The sequence below is a fragment of the Callithrix jacchus genome, chromosome 8 (assembly GCF_049354715.1).
Source record: "Callithrix jacchus isolate 240 chromosome 8, calJac240_pri, whole genome shotgun sequence".
In the NCBI taxonomy this organism is placed as follows: Eukaryota; Metazoa; Chordata; class Mammalia; order Primates; family Cebidae; genus Callithrix; species Callithrix jacchus.
Window position 1 is genome coordinate 45941861 of NC_133509.1, and position 20842 is coordinate 45962702.

The window sequence follows — 20842 nt, forward strand, 5'->3', positions numbered from 1 at the left end:
TCATAATGCTAGTAAACAAAAAATTTGAGTCTGAATTCAAGTCTCTGACTTCTAAGTCCATTTACCCATAGATGTTTATAAAACTACAAGGGAATGAAAGTAGTTCAAAAAACGGCTATGTGTTTAGAAAATAAATACTACCTAAAAATTCAACCAGGAACCCTTTTTAATTTTTCTTTTTAAGCCAGTTTCCTTGTAACTATTCCCATTCTCTAGCCATAATCCTTACTCTACCCCAGGCTGAACTCAAGCTTTTCTGACATATCCTCCATTTATAAAATAAGGCAGTGAAAACTGGGTTATTTAAAAATGTTTTATAGCACTAATCCAATGGCTTTGATGTCCTTGACGCAGTATTGAAAAAAATCAAGTTGGGGCCAGGCATGATGGATCACACCTGTATTCCTAGCACTCTGGGAGGCAGTAGGCGGATTACTTGAGGTCAGGAGTTTGAGACCAGCCTGGCCAATAAGGTGAAACTCCATCTCTACTAAAAATACAAAAATTAACTGGGCGTGATGGCACACATCTGTAGTCCCAGCTACTTGGGAGGATGAGGCAGGAGAATTGCTTGAGTCCAGGAGGCGTAGGTTGCAGTGAGCCGAGACTATGTCACTGCACTCCAGCCTGGGCAACTGGCAAGACTCTATCTCATTAAAAAAAAAAGAAAGAAAAAGAGAAAGAGAAAAAATCAAGTCAGCTCTTTATTTACAAAAATCAAACAAAACCCCACAACTGAACCTCCAACTCCTAGGCTCAGGTGATCTTCCCTGCTCACCTTTTCCAGTAGCTAGAACTACACGTGTGTATCACCATGCAGGCATGGTGATAATTTTGAAATTTTTTGCAGAGATGGGGTCTTGCTATGTTGCCCAGGATAGTATCAAATTCCTGGCCTCAAATGATTCTCCTGCCTCAACCTCCAAAGCACTGGGATTACAGATGTGAGCCACTGTGCCCAGCTACAACTAGCCTTTTATTTTTTTTGAGTCGGGGTCTGGCTGTCGCCTAGGCTGCAGTTTAATGGCGTGATTATGGCTCCCTGCAGCCTCAGCCTTCTTGGATCAAGCAATCCCCGACCTCAGCCTGCCAAGTAGCTGGGACTACAGGTGCATGCCAGCTACCATCCCTTTTTTTTGAGTCAAAGTTTCCCTCTTGTTGCCCAGGCTGGAGTGCAATGGCACCGTCATGGCTCACTGCAACCTCCACGTCCTGGGTTCAAGTGATTCTACTGCCTCAGCCTCTTGAGTAGCTTGGATTACAGGTGTGCACCACCACATCCAGCTAATTCTGTATTTTCAGCAGAGACAAAGTTTCACTATGTTGGCCAGGCTGGTCTCGAACTCCTGACCTCACAGGTGATCCACCTGCCTCAGCCTCCCAAAGTACTGGGATTACAGGTGTGAGCCATCACACCTGGCCAAAAAGATTTTTTTTAGGTATGGAGTTTTGCTATGTTGCCAAGCTGGTCTCAAACTCCTAGGCTCAAGTGATTTTCTTGCTCTGGTCTCCCAAAGTGCTGGGATTATGAGCATGAGCCACTGCACCCAGCAAAAAAAAAGTTTTTAAGGTTAGAATTATACATAAAAACTGAAACTATATGTACTGGTTAAAAAAGAAATCGTGGCTGGGTACGGAGGCTCACAGCTATAGTCCCAAAACTTTGGGAGGCCAAGGTGGGCAGATCACCTGGAGCATGACTCTGTCTGGGGAAAAAAAAAAAAAAAAGAGATGCAGACCTGGGCATGTGGCTCATGCTGTAATCCCAGGAGGTTGAGATGGGAGGATTACTTGAGGCCAGGAACTTGAGACCAGGCTGAGAAACATAGCAAGACCTTGTCTTTATTTATTTATTTACTTTTATTATCTTTTTTTATTTCCCAGATCCCTGTACTGTAAAGACCTTGTCTTTAAAAAAGTCTTTAAACATTAGCTGGGCATGGTGACGAAGTGAGCCATCTCTAAATATAAATAAATGACAGATTGGGCTTTCTAAATACCATTTCCCCCACAAAAAGAAATCAGGAGTCCTTGGAGAAATGGACTGCCTTTCCTACAGGAACCAAACAATTCATGAAGAAATATGTCTTTATAGAAGTATTTAGACAATAAATAAGAAATTACAGAATTACAGGTTGAGTATCCCTTATCCAAAATGCCTGGAACCAGAAGTATTTTGGATTTTTTTTTTTTTTTTTTTTGGAGCCAGAGTCTTGCTCTGTCACCCATGCTGGAGTGCAGTGGCGCAATCTTGGCTCACTGCAACTGCTGCTTCCCAGGTTCAGGCGATTCTCCTGTCTCAGCCTCCTGGGTAGCTGTGACTACAGGTGCATGCCACCACACTGGCTAAATTTTTTGTATTTTTAGTAGAGACGGGGTTTCACTATGTTGCCCAAGCTGGTCTCAAACTCCTGAGCTCAGGCAATCCGCCCACCTTGGCGTCCCAAAGTGCTGGGAATATAGGTATGAGCCACCACGTCTGGCCAAGTATTTTAGATTTTTTTCAAATTTTTGGAATATTTACATATACATAATGAGATATCTTGGGTATGGAACCTGTCTATACATTAAATTCATTTATGTTTCATATATATCTTATACACATAGCCTGACAGTAATTTCATTCAATATTTTAAATAATTTGCATGAAACAAAGCTTATATACATTGAACCATCATAAAGCAAAGGTATCACTATCTCAGCCACCCATGTGGACTATCTGTGGTTGTTAGGCATCACCATCATTCCTGACTCACAGAACATTTTGACAGCAACCCATTACATGAGGTCAAGTATGAAATTTTCCACTTGTGGCATCATGTCAGCACTCAAAAATTTTCAGTTTTAGTGATTTCAGATTTTTGATTTTTTGGATCAGGGATGCTCAACCTGGAGCATATCACTGCTTTACAACCCCTAATGACTTAATGGCTGCATACATATCATCACGAGACATTATATTATCTATCTTCTAATGGAATTACAACTATAAAGTAAACTTGAAAAAAAAAAACCCAAAATCTCTTAATCTGATCAAGCCTCTATCGATTTACAAAAAACACAAGGGCAGAGAAATATTGGGTATGGACAATTAGCAAAATCCAGACTGTGGTAAACTCTACAGGAAAAATCTGGTTTCTTCATTAAAAGGAAGGAAGGAAGAAAAAATAAAGATTAAAAAAATTTTAAATACAAAATAAGAAAAAGAAGAAAAAGAGAGATGGAAAAGGACCTTAAGAGATTATAAGACTAGAGAAAGTTCAGCTAACTGCAATGTTTGAATCTCATTTGGATCCCAAGATAACAAACTGGAAACAAAAAAAGGCATAAGATCATCAGGGAAATATAAACACTGACTGAATAACCATTTTATGGTATGACTATGGTATTGGATATGCTTTTAAAATAAGAGTCTTCATCTTCTTAGGGATACATATTTTAATACTTACAGATTGATTGATGATGCTTGGGATGTGCTTCACAATAATGGGAGAGGGGAAATAGGTTAGGTAGAGAAAAAATGAGAGTAGATTTTTTTTCCTGTGTTTCTTTTTTTTTTGGGAGTTGATAAGTTTTTAAAATTTTGAGACAAGATCTCACTCTGTTACTCAGGCTAGAGTGCACTGGAGTGGTCTCAGCTCACTGCAGCCTCCACCTCCTGGGTTCACGTGACTCTCTCACCTTAGCCTCCCAAGTAGCTGTGACTATAGGCATGCACCACCACTCTCAGCTAATTTTTATACTTTTTTGGTAGAGGGAGGTTTTACCATGTTGGCCAGGCTGGTGGTCTCGAACTTCTGACCTCAAATGATCCTCCTGCCTAGGCCTCCCAAAGTACTGGGATTACAGGTATGAGCCACAGCACCAGGCCAAGAGTTGATAATTTTTGAAGTTGGGTGACAGACACACGAGGATTAATAAAACTACTCTATTTTTGGATATGTTTGAAATTTTCTATGAGACTAAATTTTTTTTAAAAAGGAGGTTTCATCACACTTTCATAACACATAAAGTGAAGTACAAGACCACGTTACCAGAGATCTGCCAAGAATAAAAATGCCAATGAATATTATGCTCATGCACAGTGGGCACATATTGGATGTAGTTGCCCATGCTGTATGCAGTGGGTGGATTAACTGTGGCACCTTGAATTCAGCACCATGTGTAAAGCCAACATCCTCTACTGGACTTATTACAATTAAGTAGTATACAACTTACGCATAATCAGCACCTGAGAACTTCAAGTCTAGAAGGAGCACCTGCAATAGTTCCTCAACCAGCAGGGCATGACAGCTCACGCCTGTAATCCCAGTACTTTGGGAGGCCGAGGTGGGGGTATCACCTTAGGTCAGGAGTTCAAGACCAGCCTGGCCAACATGGTGAAACCCTGTCTTTACTAAATATACAAAAATTAGGCAGGCATGGTGGTGGGCATCTGTAATCCCAGCTCTTCGAGAGGCTGAGGCAAGGAGAATCACTTGAATCTGGGAGGCAAAGGTTGTAGTGAGCTGAGATCATGCTACTGCACTCCAGCCTGGGCGACAGAGGGAGACTCCATCTCAAAATGAATGAATGAATGAATGAATAAATGAATAAACAAAATAGTTCCTCAACCTTACTATGGGATGTGAGTTATAGTGCTTTGGCCTGAGTCACTCCATGAACATGCAGGGGGTTATGGGCCTCTACACTAGCACCTTCTGCTGGTGCTGCAAACTGAGTTCCTGCAACTGGACATATATATGGGATCTGTGTACTACATGTCTATGAGGGCTGGCACACATCTTCCCCCTGCCTCAGGAATACGTTCCCCAATTCCTCCACCCTAAAAGAGCCACAGTCATTCAAATCCTCAAACAGATGCCCAGCGCCATGAACCTCATTTCCTGTGGTCCATTCATAATTAATCTCTTTGGCCTTTTCCTATTTTGGGATTTTCAAACTTCTTTCCTGAAGTACCATGAACTTTCTTTCCATTTTTATGGGTTTGTTCCCAGATATAATTTCCTATCACTGACCCTCTTGACTTCAGTAAGACCTGGGAGGAAAGAGAAAGATTCATAACATCAGTTTGTAAAGGATCAATTCCTAGAGCTTCCTCTCCCTCCTTTGCCCTGCCAGCATCCTCTCTACTCTTATCCTTTCCTGGTGCGCTCCTGTTTGCTCTTGGTCCCCTGATACTCTTTCTACTTTTCTTATAAAGGGAAAGTAGAAAGAGTATCAGACCCTGGATGCACACCTAAGCTCCTTTCTCCTCGCTAGCTACAGCTGAGGCAAGAAAGCTCTACTGGGAAGGGGGAGCTGTCATGGTAATGAGGCTGAGGCCTAAAAGAACTGTGTCCATCTTGCTAATTTCTATCCTTAATTTACCTTTTGTTTTCAAACATATAATTCCCCTGGAATTGATTTGTTTCTAAATAGCTTTATGGAGCTATAATTCACATATAATGTAATACAATTAAATGAATTTTAAAGTATATTCATAAGGTTGTACAACCATCGGCCACAATTTAATTATAAAGCATTTTCATCCCCCTCCTCCCCGCAAAAGAAACTTTGTGTCCATTAGCTTCCACTCTCCATTCTCCTCTATTCCTAAACCCAGCCCTAAGTAATCACTAATTAGTCTACTTTTTGGCTATGATAGCTATTTTGGCTGCTATGAGTGTTTGTGTACAATTTTTTGAGTGAATTTAGTTATTCGTATCTCTTGGGTATATATTTAGAAATGGAATTACTGTTTCATGTTTAACTTTTTGAGGAATTGTCCAGTGTGTCTGCACCATTTTACATTCTCACCAGCAAAGTATAAAGGTTTCCATTTCTCTCTCTCTCTCTCTTTTTTTTTGTTTTTTAAAGGCAGAGACTAGCTCTGTTGCCCAGGCTGGAGTGCAGTGGCACAATATTGGCTCACTGCAACCTCCTGGGTTTAAGCGATTGTCCAGCCTCAGCCTCCTGAGTGGCTGGGACTACAGGTGCACACCACCATGCCTGGCTATTTTTTTTTAGTAAAGACAGGGTTTCACAGTGTTGCCCAGGCTGGTCTCAAACTCCTGAGCTCAGGCAATCTGCCCACCTTGGTCTCCCAAAGTGCTAGGATTACAGGCATGAGCCACTGTGCCTGGCCAGGTTTCTGTTTCTCTATATTGTTGCTGACACTTGTTATTTCTGTCTTTTTTATTATAGCCACCCTAGTGGCTATGAAGTTGTAACTTGTTTTCACTACCATTTACTAATGGCTAGTGATGCTGAAGACATATATCTTCAGCATCATTAGCCATTTTTTTTTTTTTTTTTTAGACAAAGTCTTGCTTTGTCACCAGGCCGGAGTGCAGTGGTGTGATCTTGGCTCACTGCAACCTCCATCTCCCGGGTTCAAGCAATTCATTCTCCTGCCCCAGCCTCCCAAGTAGCTGGGACTACAGGCACACACCACCACGCCCAGCTAACTTTTGTGTTTTTAGTAGAGATGGGGTTTCACAATGTTGGCCAGGAGGGTCTCAATCTCTTGACCTCGTGATCTGCCCACCTCAGCCTACCAAAGTGCTGGGATTACAGGTGTAAGACTGTGCCCAGCCCATGATGCTGAAGATATTATAATGTGTTAAATGACCATTTGTATACAGTTGTGTTGCTTAACAATGGGGATAGTTCTGAGAAATCCTCTGTTAGGTGATTTCAGAGTATACTTACACAAACCTAGGTTGTACAACCTACCACACACCTAGGCTATACGGTATAGCCTACTGCCTACAAATCTGTCCTATACTGAATACTATAGGCAATTGTTATATAACGTTAAGTATTTGTATATCTAAACATATCTACACATAGAAAAGGTAAAGGTATGGTATAAATGAAAAAAACAGGCCCAGCGTGGTGGCTCACACCTATAACCCCAGCACTTTGGGAGGTAGAGGTGAGTGGAACATTTGAGGTCAGGAGTTCAAGAACAGCCTGGCCAATGTGATGAAACCTTTTCTCTACTAAAACTATAAAAAAATTACCTGGGCATAGTAGCACACACCTATAATCCCAGCTACTTGGGTGGCTGAGGCAAAAGAATTGCTTGAATCCGGGAGCTGGAGGTTGCAGTGAGCTGAGATTGCATCACTGCACTCCAGCCTGGGTGATGGAGGGAGACCCTGACTTAAAAAAAAAAACTTTACACTTGTATGGGGCACTTCCATGAATGGAGCTTACAGGACTGAAAATTGCTCCAGGTGAGTCAGTGAGTGAATGTGAAGGGCTAGGAGATTACTGTACACTACTGTAGACTTTATAAACACTGTATTCTCAGGCTACTGTTTGAGACGGAGTCTCACTCTGTCACCCAGGCAGGAGTGCAGTGGCCTGATCTAGACTCACTGCAACCTTCAGCCCCCAGGGTTCAAGTGATTCTCCTGCCTCAGCCTCCTAATTAGCTGGGGTTATAGGCATGTGCCACTACGCCCAGCTAATTTTTGTATTTTTAGTAGATGTTAGTAGTATTTTTAGTAGATTTTAGCCTGTCACTGCGCCCAGCTAATTTTTCTATTTTTAGTAGAGACAGGGTTTCACCATCTTGGCCAGGCTGGTGTTGAACTCCTTACCTCGTGATCCACCTGCTTCAGCCTCCCAAAGTGCTGGGATTACGGGCATGAGCCACCATGCCTGGCCTTATATTTCTTTAAGAATAAATTAACACTTAGTTTACTATAACTTTTTACTTCCAAACTTTTCAACTTTTTGACTCTTTTATATTGCTATTTAGCTTAAAACATGAACACACTGTACAGCTGTACAAAATATTTTTCCTTTATATCCTTATTCTATAAACTTTTTTCAATTTTAAAATTTAAAATTTTTTAAAGCTTTTCAAACTTAAACTAAGATACTAACACACATATTAGCCTAGGCCTACACAGGGTCAAAGTCATTAATATTGTCTTCCACCTCCATTTCTTGTCCTACTGGAAGGTCTTAAAAAATAATAACACCCATGGAGCTATCATCTCCTATGATAACAATGCCTTCTTTTGAAATAACTCCTGAAGGACTTGCCTGAGGCTGTTTTATAGTTAACTTGTTTTATTTATAAGTTGGATTACATTCTAAAGTAACAATAAAGGCCAGGCACAGTGGCTTGAGTCTGCAATCCTAGCACTTTGAGAGCCAAGACAGGATTGCTCGAGGCCAGGAATTTGAGACTAGCCTGGTCAACATAGTGAGACCCCCTCTCTCTACAAAACATTTAAAAAGTAGCCAGGTATAGTGGCTTGTATGTATAATCCTAGCCACTTGGGAGGCTGAGGCAAGAGAATCACTTGAGCACAGGAGGTTGAAGCTGCAGTGAGCCAACCAGCCTGGGTGACAAAGTGAGATTCTGGCTCAAAAAAATAAAATAATGTAACAATAAAGAGTATACTATAGTAAATACATAATACAGTAACTTAATGGTTTGTTATCATTATTAAGTATTATGTTATTGTACATAATTATATGTACTATCCTTTAACAGGACTGGCAGCACAGGTTTGTTTACATTAGCATCACAACAAACATGTGAGTAATGCCTTGTGCTACATTACAGTGTCACCAGGCAATGGAAATTTTCCAGCTCCATTATAATTTTTTTTTTTTTTTGAGAAAGAGTTTTGCTCTGTTTTCCAGGCTGTGGTGGCGGGCGCCTGTAGTCCCAGCTTCTCATGAGAATCTAATGTGTGATGATCTGTCAGTGCCTCTCATCACCCCTAGATGGGACCTTTGCATGTGCAGTTTACAACAGGGTTCACACTCCTATGAGAATCTAATGCCACTGCTGATCTGACAGGAGGCAGAGCTCAGGTGGTAATGCAAGCAATGGGGAGTGGCTGTAAATATAGCAGCTTTGCTAGCTCACCACAATTCACCTTCTGCTGTGTGACCCAGTTCCTAACCCCAGGGTTTCAGGACCCTTCGTCTAAAAGATAGTGTGTTTCTTAATTTTTAAGAATCTCAGAATATTTTGGTTCTTTTGTTAGTTTTAATTTTATTGGATCAAGATTAAATGTCGTCTCTGTAAAACCTCCATTTTTTCCAATGTGTTAATGTTTTCTTTGTGGCCAAGAGTATAACTAACTTTTGGAAATGTTTGATAGACTTACGAGAAAAAATATTCCCACATAAGGAATACAAGTTTTTCTATTAAATTGAGTTTGTTGGCTGGGCACAGTGGCTCACGCCTGTAATTCCAGCACTTCGGGAGGCCGAGGCGGGTGGATCACGAGGTCAAGAGATTGAGACCATCCTGGTCAACATGGTGAAACCCCGTCTCTACTAAAAATACAAAAAATTAGCTGGGCGTGGTAGCGCGTGCCTCTAATCCCAGTTACTCGGGAGGCTGAGGCAGGAGAATTGCCTGAACCCAGGAGGTGGAGGTTGTGGTGAGCCGAGATCGCACCATTGCACTCCAGCCTGGGGAACAAGAGCGAAACTCCATCTCAAAAAAAAAAAAGTGCAATATATCTTAACTGAGATAACTAGTTTGCCAAGAAACTGAACTTACATTGCCTGGAAGATTGCTCTGTCGGGGTTTCTGTATCAAGATGTGGACCTGGAGAAGTATAAAGAACTCTCTTATTGTTATTCTCCCATCTTTGAGTTTCTGAGAAAAGAAAAAAAAAGTTCGCGTGACCATTCAATATGATCTCACTTTGATATAACCAGCTCATTTTTGTTTCTAAAAGCTTAAAGTACCTTGTATATATTTATGAAAATATTATCCAGATATCTGCAGGCTATAAATCAGATTTTATCTAAGATTATTTCTTAAGGTTATTAAAATAACAATAGAGTTTAAAAAAAATCCAAAAACCCAAAACATACATCTTTTTTTCCTTGTTTTGAGACAAGGTCTTACTCTATTGCCCAGCCTGGGGAGCAGTTGTGTGATCATGGCTCACTGCAGCCTTGAACTCTTGGGCTCAGGTGATTTTTCTGGCCTCAGGCTCCCATGTTGCTGGGATTACAGGCATGCACCACCATGCCCAGCCAAAACAAATTCCTTTTAATCATGACTTCTACTCCATTTAATTAATTGCTATGTTGGATCTTTAACAAAGAAAAGTAGTCTTCTGTAGATCTAAAATATTTCATAATTTAAAAAAAAATTTAAACCAAGAAAATTACTTGTATTAGAGACATTTAAACTTCTTTTCTTTGTAAATAAATAAAAATAATAATAATTTTAACATACCTCCCTCAAGCTCTCTTCACAAATAGTATCTCTGAGAAACTGTGATTCCATTTGACTACTGCGGTAAGCTAAAAGAAAAGGAAATTCTGGTGAGGAACAAGTCAAAAGTAACTGTGAACTTAACTGTAGTTATCATTCAGATCATTTGTAATCCTGAAGCCACCCACTGTGATCTATCTGGGAAGGAAGTCATGTAGCAGAGCAAAGTACACATAGTTTTAAAATCCAATGTTTATCCACTAATTATAAGCCCATGAAGGAAATCACTCTATTTCTCAGCAGTATGTCACTTCTCAATGCATTAAAATAACTAAGAATTAAAAATAAACCAAATATTATTTTACTAATCAACTTTTTATAATCCCAAAATGGCATATACAACATTCAAATATTTCCTGAACTAAGATATATTTATTATTAGTCAAGTAAGCAGATGGCTGGTATTATTTAGCCTTCATGAAGATCTTACTGCTAAAGTCCAGGGAGGTCCCATCAGCCTTGATCGAATCCAGAGAGCTGCTGCAACTAGATGGGGTCCTGCTCAGGCTTTTTATCAATACACTGTTAGCAGTTTTATCTATATGCTCTTCAGTATGGTGATCAAAAATCTGAAATTGTCAATTAAGGAATATCATCAGAATAAAGTATACACTGTATACTTATGATGAACACTGACAGAAATACTACTTCTAACATATAATTTATCTATAATTCATGTGAAATAATCTCAGTAAAGAAGTAACAAGCATCTTAGGCCTTTATAGTTTAAAAGTAATTTTATTAAAAATATATGAAAATAACTTTATGGTTTATACTGTGTATGCAAATTATTTCTCATTATGTATCTAAGTTATAATTAGATCCTGTAAGCTACCAAATGTTGACATATCTAGTTATTCAACTACTAGCCACCAATAGCAGGTCTACCACACTGCAGAAAACCAGACTCGAGTATCAGCTGCATGTGGTGGCCTTGGCTAGAATCCAGACAATAAACTTATTTCCCAGTTCTTCTACTTTCCTACCCAGCTGACCAAGACTTCTTTGGCTGAATAAGTTACGTGGTCCTGCTTTTATCATTTTAACCATTTGACTTCACCACTTTAAATGCCATCTTCATCTACCTTCTTACATGTTTTTTGGAAAAAATATATTCTATTATCTAAATGTTATTATGGGGGCTGGGTGCAGTGGCTCAGGCCTGTAATCCCAGCATTTTGGGAGGCTGAGGAGGGCAGATCTCTTGAGGTCAGGAGTTTAAGACCAGCCTGGCCAACACTGTGAAACTCTGTCTCTAATAAAAATACAAAAGCCAGGTGTCGTGGTGCATGCCTGTAATCACAGCTATTCAGGAGGCTAAGACAGGAGAACTTCCTGCACATGGGAGGCAGAGGTTACAGTGAGCTGATATTGCACCACTGCACTCCAGCCTGGGCAAGAGAGCAAGACTCGATCTCAAAACAAACAAGCAAAAAATAAACAAACAAATAAATAAACAAATGCCATTATGGGCTGGTTGTGGTGGCTCATGCCTGTAATCCCAGAACCGTGGGAGGCCCAGGTGGGTGGGTCACTTGAGGCAAGGAGTTTGAGACCAGCCTGGCCAACATGGTGAAACCTCGTCTCTACCAAAAATACAAAAATTAGCAGGGTGTGTTGGCATACACCCATCCTCCCAGCTAATTGGGAGGCTGAGATATCAGAATCACTTGAACCAGGGAGTCAGAGGTTGCAGTGAGTCAAGATCACTCTACTGCACTCAAGCCTGGATGATAAAGTGAGCCTCAGTCTCAAAAACAAATAAATAGCCAGGTGTGGTGGCTCACGCCTGTAATCCCAGCACTTTGGGAGGCTGAGGTGGATCATGAGGCCAGGATATCGAAACCATACTGGCTAACCCAGGGAAACTTTGTCTCTACTAAAAATACAAAAAAATAGCCAGGCGTGGTGGCACACACCTGTAGTCCTGCTACTCAGGAGCCTGAGGCAGGAAAATTGCTTGAACCTGGGAGGCAGAGGTTGCAGTGAGCTGAGATCACACCACTGCACTCCAGCCTGGGCGACAGAGTGAGACTCTGTCTCTAAATAAATAAATAAATAAATAAATAAAGTTATTATGTAAGCTCCATGAGAGCAGATTTTTGTCAGCATTCCTAGCATATAGAACAGTGCCTGGGCTGGGTGCAGTGGCTCACGCCTATAATCCCAGCACTTTGGGAGGCCAAGGCGGGTGGATCACGAGGTCAAGAGATCGAGACCATCCTGGTCAACAAGGTGAAACTCCATCTCTACTAAAAATACAAAAATTAGCTGGGCATGGTGGTACGCGCCTGTAGTCCCAGCTACTCGGGAGGCTGAGGCAGGAGAATTGCTTGAACCCAGGAGGCGGAGGTTGCAGTGAGCTGAGATCGTGCCATTGCACTCCAGCCTGGGTAACAAGAGCGAAACTCCATCTCAAAAAAAAAAAAAAAAAAAAAAAAAAAAAAAAAAACAACAGTGCCTAAGACATAGCAGATACTCAGCTGGGCGTGGTGGCTGACACCCATAATCCCAGCACTTTGGGAGGCTGAGGTGGGTGGATCATGAGGTCAGGAGATCAAGACCATCCTGGTCAATATGGTGAAACCCCGTCTCTAATAAAAATACAAAAATTATCTGGGCAAGGCAGCAGCGCCGGTAGTTCCAGCTACTCAGGATGCTGAGACAGGAGAACTGCTTCAACCCGGGAGGCAGAGGCTGCAGTGAGCCAAGACTGTACCACAACACTCCAGCCTGGGTAACAGAGACTCTGTCTCAAAAACAAAAACAAACACAAAAAAAGACATAGCAGATACTCTATATATTTACTGAAAATAGAATGCAGGCCAAGCACAGCGGCTCACTCCTATAATCCTGGAACTTTGGGAGGCTGAGGTGGGCAGATCATCTGAGGTCGGGAGCTCAAGACCAGCCTGGCCAACATGTTGAAACCAAGTCTCTACTAAAAGTACAAAAAATAGCCAGGCATGGTGGTAGACCCACATCCGGCTATTTTTTATATTTTTAGTAGAGACTCTATCCTACCTACTCTGGACATATTTTTGTATTTTTAGTAACGCTGTTATCACAGCTACTCAGGAGGCTGAGGCAAGAGAATCCCTTGAACCCAGGAGGCGGAAGATCCAGTAAACTGAGATGGCACCATTGCACTCCAGCCTGGGAAAGAGCAGAACTCCATCTCCAAAAAAAAAATAGAATGCAAATTTCCATAAAAGCTATTGTTAAATTTTATATTACTACTTTCTCATAATTTTATGACTAATCATTGGCTCATGACATTATCTTATTGAGTCACTCAAATTACCTTCTCTGCTTACTTATGTACTGAACAGAGTTGAAGCCTTGTTTTCTATGAACCTCTGATACTTCCTAATCTTTATTTTTCCACCTATAAAATTTTATCTAAGTGACAGATTTTTTTCTCCCCAAGTTATCGAAATGTGCTTCTTGACTTAAAAACATTTGTCTTCTTAAAAAAATAGTGCTTCTTTTCATACAAAATGACCTGGGCATTCTCCTGCCCACTAAAGAAATGGACTCTCTAAGGCCAGGCACAGTGGCTCATGTCTGTGTTCCCAGCACTTTGGGAGGCTGAGGCAGGCAGATCACTTGAGGTCAGGAGTTTAAGACCAGCCTGGCCAACATGGGGAAACCCATCTCTACTAAAAACACACACACACACACACACAAATTAGCCAGGTATGGTGGTGGGCGCCTGTAACCCTAGCTAATTAGGAGACTGAGGCAGGAAAATCGCTTGAACCTGGGAGGCGGAGGCTGCAATGAGCCATGATCGTTTCAGTGTACTCCAGCCTGGGCAACTGAGAGAGACTCTGTCTTAAAAATAAAATAAAATAGGGGCCGGGTGCGGTGGATCACGCCTGTAATCCCAGCACTTTGGGAGGCTGAGGCGGGTGGATCACGAGGTCAACAGATCGAGACCATCCTGGTCAACATGGTGAAACCCTGTCTCTACTAAAAATACAAAAAATTAGCTGGGTGTGGTGGTGTGTGCCTGTAATCCCAACTACTCAGGAGGCTGAGGCAGAATTGCCTGAACCCCGGAGGCAGAGGTTGCGGTGAGCCGAGATTGTGCCATTGCACTCCAGCCTAGGTAACAAGAGCAAAATTCCGTCTCAAAAATAAATAAATAAAATAAAATAAAAAGAAATGGACTCTCACCCTTAACTTCTACATGTCCTCGTCAGCCAAGAAAATTCAGTCAAGCTTTATTTCATGCAGTTTACAAAACAGAAAGGCTTTTTACTCCCCAAATATAACAATACTGAAGATGACTTTTCAAACTATATATACCCTCCCTAGAGAGTCTTATATAAAGCCAAATTAACAAACACTAGAGGTGACAATATTTGCCTTTTGAAATCATACAACTTTAACACTTCCTGTACAATTTTTCATTTAATTTTCTTGTGACTATTTGTCACTTTTAAGTTGCTTTGAAGTCTAGCTGTTAGGCAATTAATTCCTGAAGGTTCTACAAAAGAATATTTCTCCAGCCCTGTAAGTGGAAATAATCATTTTCTGCCACCCAAGACAGATTAAAATTTGAGAATACCCACAATTAAAAAAAAAAAACTAAAAACCCAAAACTCAAGAACATTCCTTGATTCAAGACAGAGCTTACCTCCTGATCTTGTGCAGTATCACTAAACTTAATCTCATTTTTTCTGATTTTTTTCTCCTTCTGAGTATCTTCTTCTTCTTGTACCCAGGTTCTTTTTTGGCTAATGAAAATTTTCTCCATTTTATTTTCATATGGTGAAATCTCTTTTTGGTATGTCTCAATCAAAGCCTTTTCCTCAGTTTCTATGTTAATAGAGTCTGAGGAACTGATCTCATCAGGATCTATAGGAAGATTTTCCTCATTTATATATTGAGAAGGACTTAGGTTCAGTTTAGCTGCAACAGATCCAATGCCTGAATCTTGGCTAGAGACTGGCTGAGTTTCTATGTGATTTAAATCAGTTGTGTATGCTGGAATCTGTTCCAGGTCTTCAATACCAGTGATACTGCAATTTCTCTTGTTTGGCAATCTAGGCAAAAAGATTCCCAAAGAACATCTCCTCACTTTATCTTTAACAACTGTCTTTAATGGTAGAGAGGTGGTTTCAGCTTCATTACGAGACTTTTTATTTTCTTCATCTCTACTATCTTTAGCATTGCTGGAGATTATGTTAATATTAAGTATTTCTGTAGCTTGCACTACACTCATACCATTGTGTGCCTTATTTCCCAATTCAAGTAATTGCTCTGGAGGAGGTGGTACATGAACAGTTTGAAAAGCTTCAGTTTTTCCATTCAAATCATTCAGATTTGGTTTGACTCTAAGAAAACAGTGAATATTAGATGTCATTGCAGGATCTGGTGCTTTTCCAGCATTCACATGAGTTTGAATGACTTGCTTAGTCAAATCTGAGTTACTGTGGAAATCAAGAGCTGAATTACAGTTAGTTGTTTGAGTATTTTCCTTCAGTTCTTCTTTATAGGCTGCAGCAAACCACTTCTCATTATTGAGCATTTTAGGCTTGTTTTCACATATGGGTGCAAGATCATTCTGCACTGGGCAATTATTGGCTTTTTCCTTATCTTTATCACATAAGGGCATGGCACTACCCTCCAAATTATCAGTATAGTTAATAACATTTGGAAAACAGGAATAATTATCACTGGATCCACAAACAGCAATTGCATGACTGCTTATAAAATCTACATTTCTTCTCTCTCTATTATTTAACTGACAGCTTTCAATTTGGGCTTTTTCCAACGTACAGGCCTGGTCTACAACTTTCCCTATGACTTTTTCATCCATAGCAGCATTATGGAATTTGATGATTTCCATTTCACCTTGATTCCCAGACAATGTATTAGTAGAAGCAAAGCGTTGTTGCTTTTGCTCAGTGTAAAGAACAATTTTGTTTTCTATACCCAGTGCTTGTTTTTCAGCGATTTCTTGAACACAGCTATTATCCTTAGGAAAGGAAACACCCAAGTTTTTTCCTTTTGCTATTCCAAATTTAAGGTTCTCCTCAAGTATTTTCTCTGTGGCTTGACATTCAATAAAAGCAGTATGGGATGTGGTGACATCCAGATCATTGTGATTATCTGTGAATATTACAGTTTTGTCCATGGGCCTAGTAACTATTTCATTTGGCAAGACAGTTTTATATTCTAAGGTAGTTGTGTGACTTCTAGTGATCTCCATGTCATCCTGCTCATATGAATACAAAACAGTTTTAGAAGCCCCTGCCAAAGGCACCAAATGGAAGTCCTCTTGATCCTCCAGGGCACTTTTGTTATCTATTTCCACCATACAACTCTGGGTAATATCCATATCATTTTTGTCATTCTCAGAAAATACAATGGTCTTGTCATTTTTTAGCTTAAGGCTTTTTCTTCTCTGACTTTTGGCTGATAGAAGTTCATTCAGAAATCCAGGATTTTGTACATCTTTGATGTTTTTCCAAGTGGTTGATTTAGACACTTCCATGTTATCAGCAACCTCTACAAGACCCCTATTATTGGGCCATTCCTCCAGAGGTGTTAGCTGGCTGTCACTTGCTACTAGACCATCACTTTCACCATTTTCTGGCAAGAAAACGCTCTCCTCAATAGGAGTACATAACACTTTTGGTGTTCCTAGGCTTTTCCTTTCGGATAGTTCAAAGTTAGGACTGTTTGGAAGAACAGTTCTTTCCTTTTCTTGGTAGTCAATGAAAACAGTATGGGACTTTGTCATTTCTAGTTCATCATGATTATCTACAAACAATACAGTTTTGTCCATAGGCCTAGTAGTTATTTCGTCTGGTGAGACAGTTTTACATCCTAAGGCAGTTGTGTGACTTCTAGTGATTTCCATGTCATCTTGCCCACATGTATATAAAATAGTTTCAGAAGTTCCTGCCAATGGCACCAAATGACAATCATGTTTATCTAATAAAGGTCTATGGTTTATTTCCATTGTATAACTCTTAGTGATATCCATATCATTCTTATCTTCTGAAAATACAATAGTCTTATCAATTTTTAGTCCACCAACACTTTTCCTTCCCCAAATTTTGACATTTTGCTTTTCCTCAGGAAATTCAGGTTTTTGTACACTTTCATCCTCTAACACATCCATAATACTGTTAGATACAAGTACTCCACTTCTTTCTATGGGACTTTTACCACATTTTTCAACTTTTACAGCTGTCTGTCTGCTTGCTGTTGTTAGCTGGCTAATAGTGTGTTCTAAATTAGTTTTGCCAAGTTTCTGTAGTTCAAAAGGACCAAATCCAATGACAACAGTGTGGCTCTTTGTTAGATCCATATTTTGCTCTTCCTCGGAACACATAAGCATCTTGTCCTGACAATAGTCAGGTGTGGGATTACTTAAACTTTTCCTCAGTGGCTCAGCCAGTTTAGAATTCTGACCTAGTAGAGATTTCACCGTATGACTACTAATAGTAGTATCATGAATTTTCATAGAAGATTGTCCTGATGAAGAGAATTGCTTTGTAGTAGAAAACAAAGATTGTTCACATGAAATTGTATTTCTATTAGCTACTTGTTTATCAAAAACTCCACCAGAGTAGACTATATTATGGCTTGTTGCTATGTCCTGATTACAATCAGCTGACTGAGGAAAATCTTTATCAAGGTATGGCAAAATCTTCAAAATCTGCTCTTTGTCTTTGTTACAGGCATCGCTTAGGCTGTTTTTAGATATTATGTCTGGTTGTTGAAATGGTTCAGTATGACTTTTGGTCATTTTTTGACATTTATCTGAACAGCTTTTACTATGAGAGTGAGATTCACTGGTATTCTCCGGTGCTGGACTGTAAGTTACAAGAGGAACCTGACTTCCTAAGTTACTTGTGTGACTTTCAGTCAAATCCATATCTTCACCTGCTAAAAGTTCAGTCTTTCTACCAGTCAATGAAATAGATAAAATATTTGACAAGCTCTGCTGTATTCTTTCCTTAGATACACGAGGAATTGAGTTACAATTTACATTTGTTTTCCCATCTTCTGATATGGTCATGTGATTTTGGAGCATCATTTCTTTTTCAGGTGGTAGTACAGCTGCTATCTGCACATTTGATTGATCTTGTTTAAAAATCTGATTATCTATTTCAACTGTGTGACTCTTGGTGATATCCATGTTCTCCTCTCCAGAATAAATAGTTTTCTCTGTGAGACAAAACATAGCATCTGGATTGCAATATATTTTAGAATAATTACTGTCATGCTTTAGCAAATTTTTCTCTTCTCTCATACTTGAGACACACTTGGTCATTTCCATGGTATCACTACGACTGGAATAGAAAACTGTCTTACAACCTTGAATAGCTGAATTAGAACATATAGATTCTGGGGTCCTGGCTAATATTGGGGCATCTTGATTACAAGTATGTGAGACTATGTGAGTTTCCGCTCCCATAATATGACCTTTGGTAATATGTATTTTGTCTGCAGGGTTTATGGAAGGGTCTTGAAAAGCAGCATTTTGTTTACTCTTAAAAATTGTTTTCTTTCCTGAAGCTTTAGTCCCATAACCTGTTGTTACATCCATTATGGCATTCTGAGTTTGATTTTCTATTTTAGAAAAATTATCTGTTGCGGGTAAAATCTGTATAGTGTGGTTCAATGTCAAGTCCATAATGTCACTGCCATAAATTGTAATATCATTACCTTTAGATTCCTGTGAGTTGGTCTCCCTGGATGTGGGAATCAATGTCTGAATATTCGCTGTATGACACTGAGTGAAATTCATCCCATCATCTTTTTCTCTAAAGATCCTAGTAATGTTACTGTTACTCTCATCTTCATTAAGAGATACATGCACATGACGTGTAGAAAAGGCGTTACGTGATTCATCAGAATAAACAGGTATCTCAAAATTTTCTTTATCAGGCCCATTAGGAAAAGCATTACATTTTCTTGTTTTCAATCTTTTTATGAAGTCATTGAAATTTATTTTCTTTTCTGAAGAAGTGTTTCGATCCATGGAAAAATTTAATTCTTTTTTCATTCTTGAGTCCTCAGTGTGAAGCTTTAAATTAGCTAGAAATGATGTGGTATCTATCTTGGTGGACTTTTCACTTTTGGGATTATCTAAAAGGCCTTTGGTAATCATTACAGTGTGACTTGATGTCAGATCCATCTGGTTTTCATCTGAAAAGATGACTGTCTGGTCATTTGCATGTTTCCTTTCATGGTTATGTTCTATAACTGAAAACTATAATGAAAAGAAAATGTAAGAGATCAGAACAAATGCAAACTTTTAAAAAGGTATTTTGTAACATGTATTATATAAAAAATCCTCAGTGATGGTTTCATAACACATTAGTTTGTTTGAATCAATAAAGTAGTATGTTGCCTAAAATTTGCCATTTAAAATTATTCTAGGCTGGGCACAGTGGCTCAGGCCTGTAATCTAAGCACTTTGGGAGGCTAAGGCAGGATTGCCTGAAGCCAGGAATAACAAAGTAAGATCCTGTCTATACAAAAAACATTTAAATATTAGCCACAGTGGTGGATGCCTGTAGTCCCAGCTGCTAGGAAGGCTGAGGTGGGAGGACTGCTTGAGTCTAGGAGTTTGAGCTGTAGTGAGCTAGGATCACACCACTGCACTCCAACCTCAGCAACAGAGTAACATCCAGTCTCTTAGAAAAAGAAAAGAAAAATTCTAAAATCTGTGAATCTGTGAGTAATTTACTTTTTAGTGTTTGGGGACAAATTAAAAATTCAAGGTTAATTATATACCCACTAGAATGACTAAAAAATGAAAAATACTGACAGCACCAAATGTAAACATAATGAAAATTCTAATTACTATACTGAATAGAAGGTCATTCTTATCCTAAATTTTAAAAGACTAGGAAAGGCATTAAGCGCATGGTGGCTAATCTATATTACATTCTAGACTGGGTGTGGTGGCTCACACTTGTAATCCCTGCACTTTGGGAAGCTGAGGCAGAAAGACCTCTTGGGCCCAGGAGTTCAAGACCAGCCTGGGCAACATAGTGAGATCCTGTCTCTACAAAAAATGAACAAAATTAGCTAGGCATGGTAGCCTATGCCTGTAGTCCCAGCTACTCAGGAGGCAGAGGTGGGAGGTGCTTGAGCCCAGAAGGTTGAGGTTGCAGTGAGCCAAGATTGTGCCACTGCACTCCAGCCTAGGCAACAGTGTAAGACTCTGTCTCAAAAAAAACAAAAACAAAATCCTTCCTGTAGGAGATAGCTTAAAAAAATATACACACACACACACACACACAGACATATATGCATATTACATTCTATGCTACAACAGTTTTTTTTTGACAAGGACAAGATTAACTCCTTGCTACTGAAAACACTGCCTATGGACTTGTATACTAGTATCACTCAGGAAACAGAAATAAAGACTCATATGCTCTTTAAACTTTGAGAGGTATACTGTATCTCCCATTATTTAAACTGGCAGTGATTCAACTATCCTTAAGTTAACTGGAAAGGTGGGACGCGTTTCCAGTTTAGGCTGATTCATTTTATTAAGTCATCCCTAAATTATGCCATTATCACTGAATTATGTTTTCTGTTTTA

General features: G+C 39.7%; 1 protein-coding gene across 11 annotated transcripts in view; it reads right to left on the reverse strand.

The window, feature by feature from the left end:
- The window catches only part of KNL1 (kinetochore scaffold 1), a 73805-nt gene that overhangs the window by 26947 nt on the left and 26016 nt on the right, over window positions 1–20842 (reverse strand). For all 11 annotated transcript variants that reach the window (XR_013521038.1, XM_078334357.1, XM_078334356.1 and 8 more), the window contains 4 exons: window positions 14901–19496; window positions 10686–10824; window positions 10217–10284; window positions 9527–9625 (listed from right to left, as the gene is read on the reverse strand). Coding sequence is in view for 10 of the 11 variants with exons in the window: in XM_078334357.1 (XP_078190483.1) it covers window positions 9527–9625; window positions 10217–10284; window positions 10686–10824; window positions 14901–19496 (4902 nt within the window). In the remaining variant the exon portion in view is untranslated. The remainder of the gene's footprint in view (window positions 1–9526; window positions 9626–10216; window positions 10285–10685; window positions 10825–14900; window positions 19497–20842) is intronic.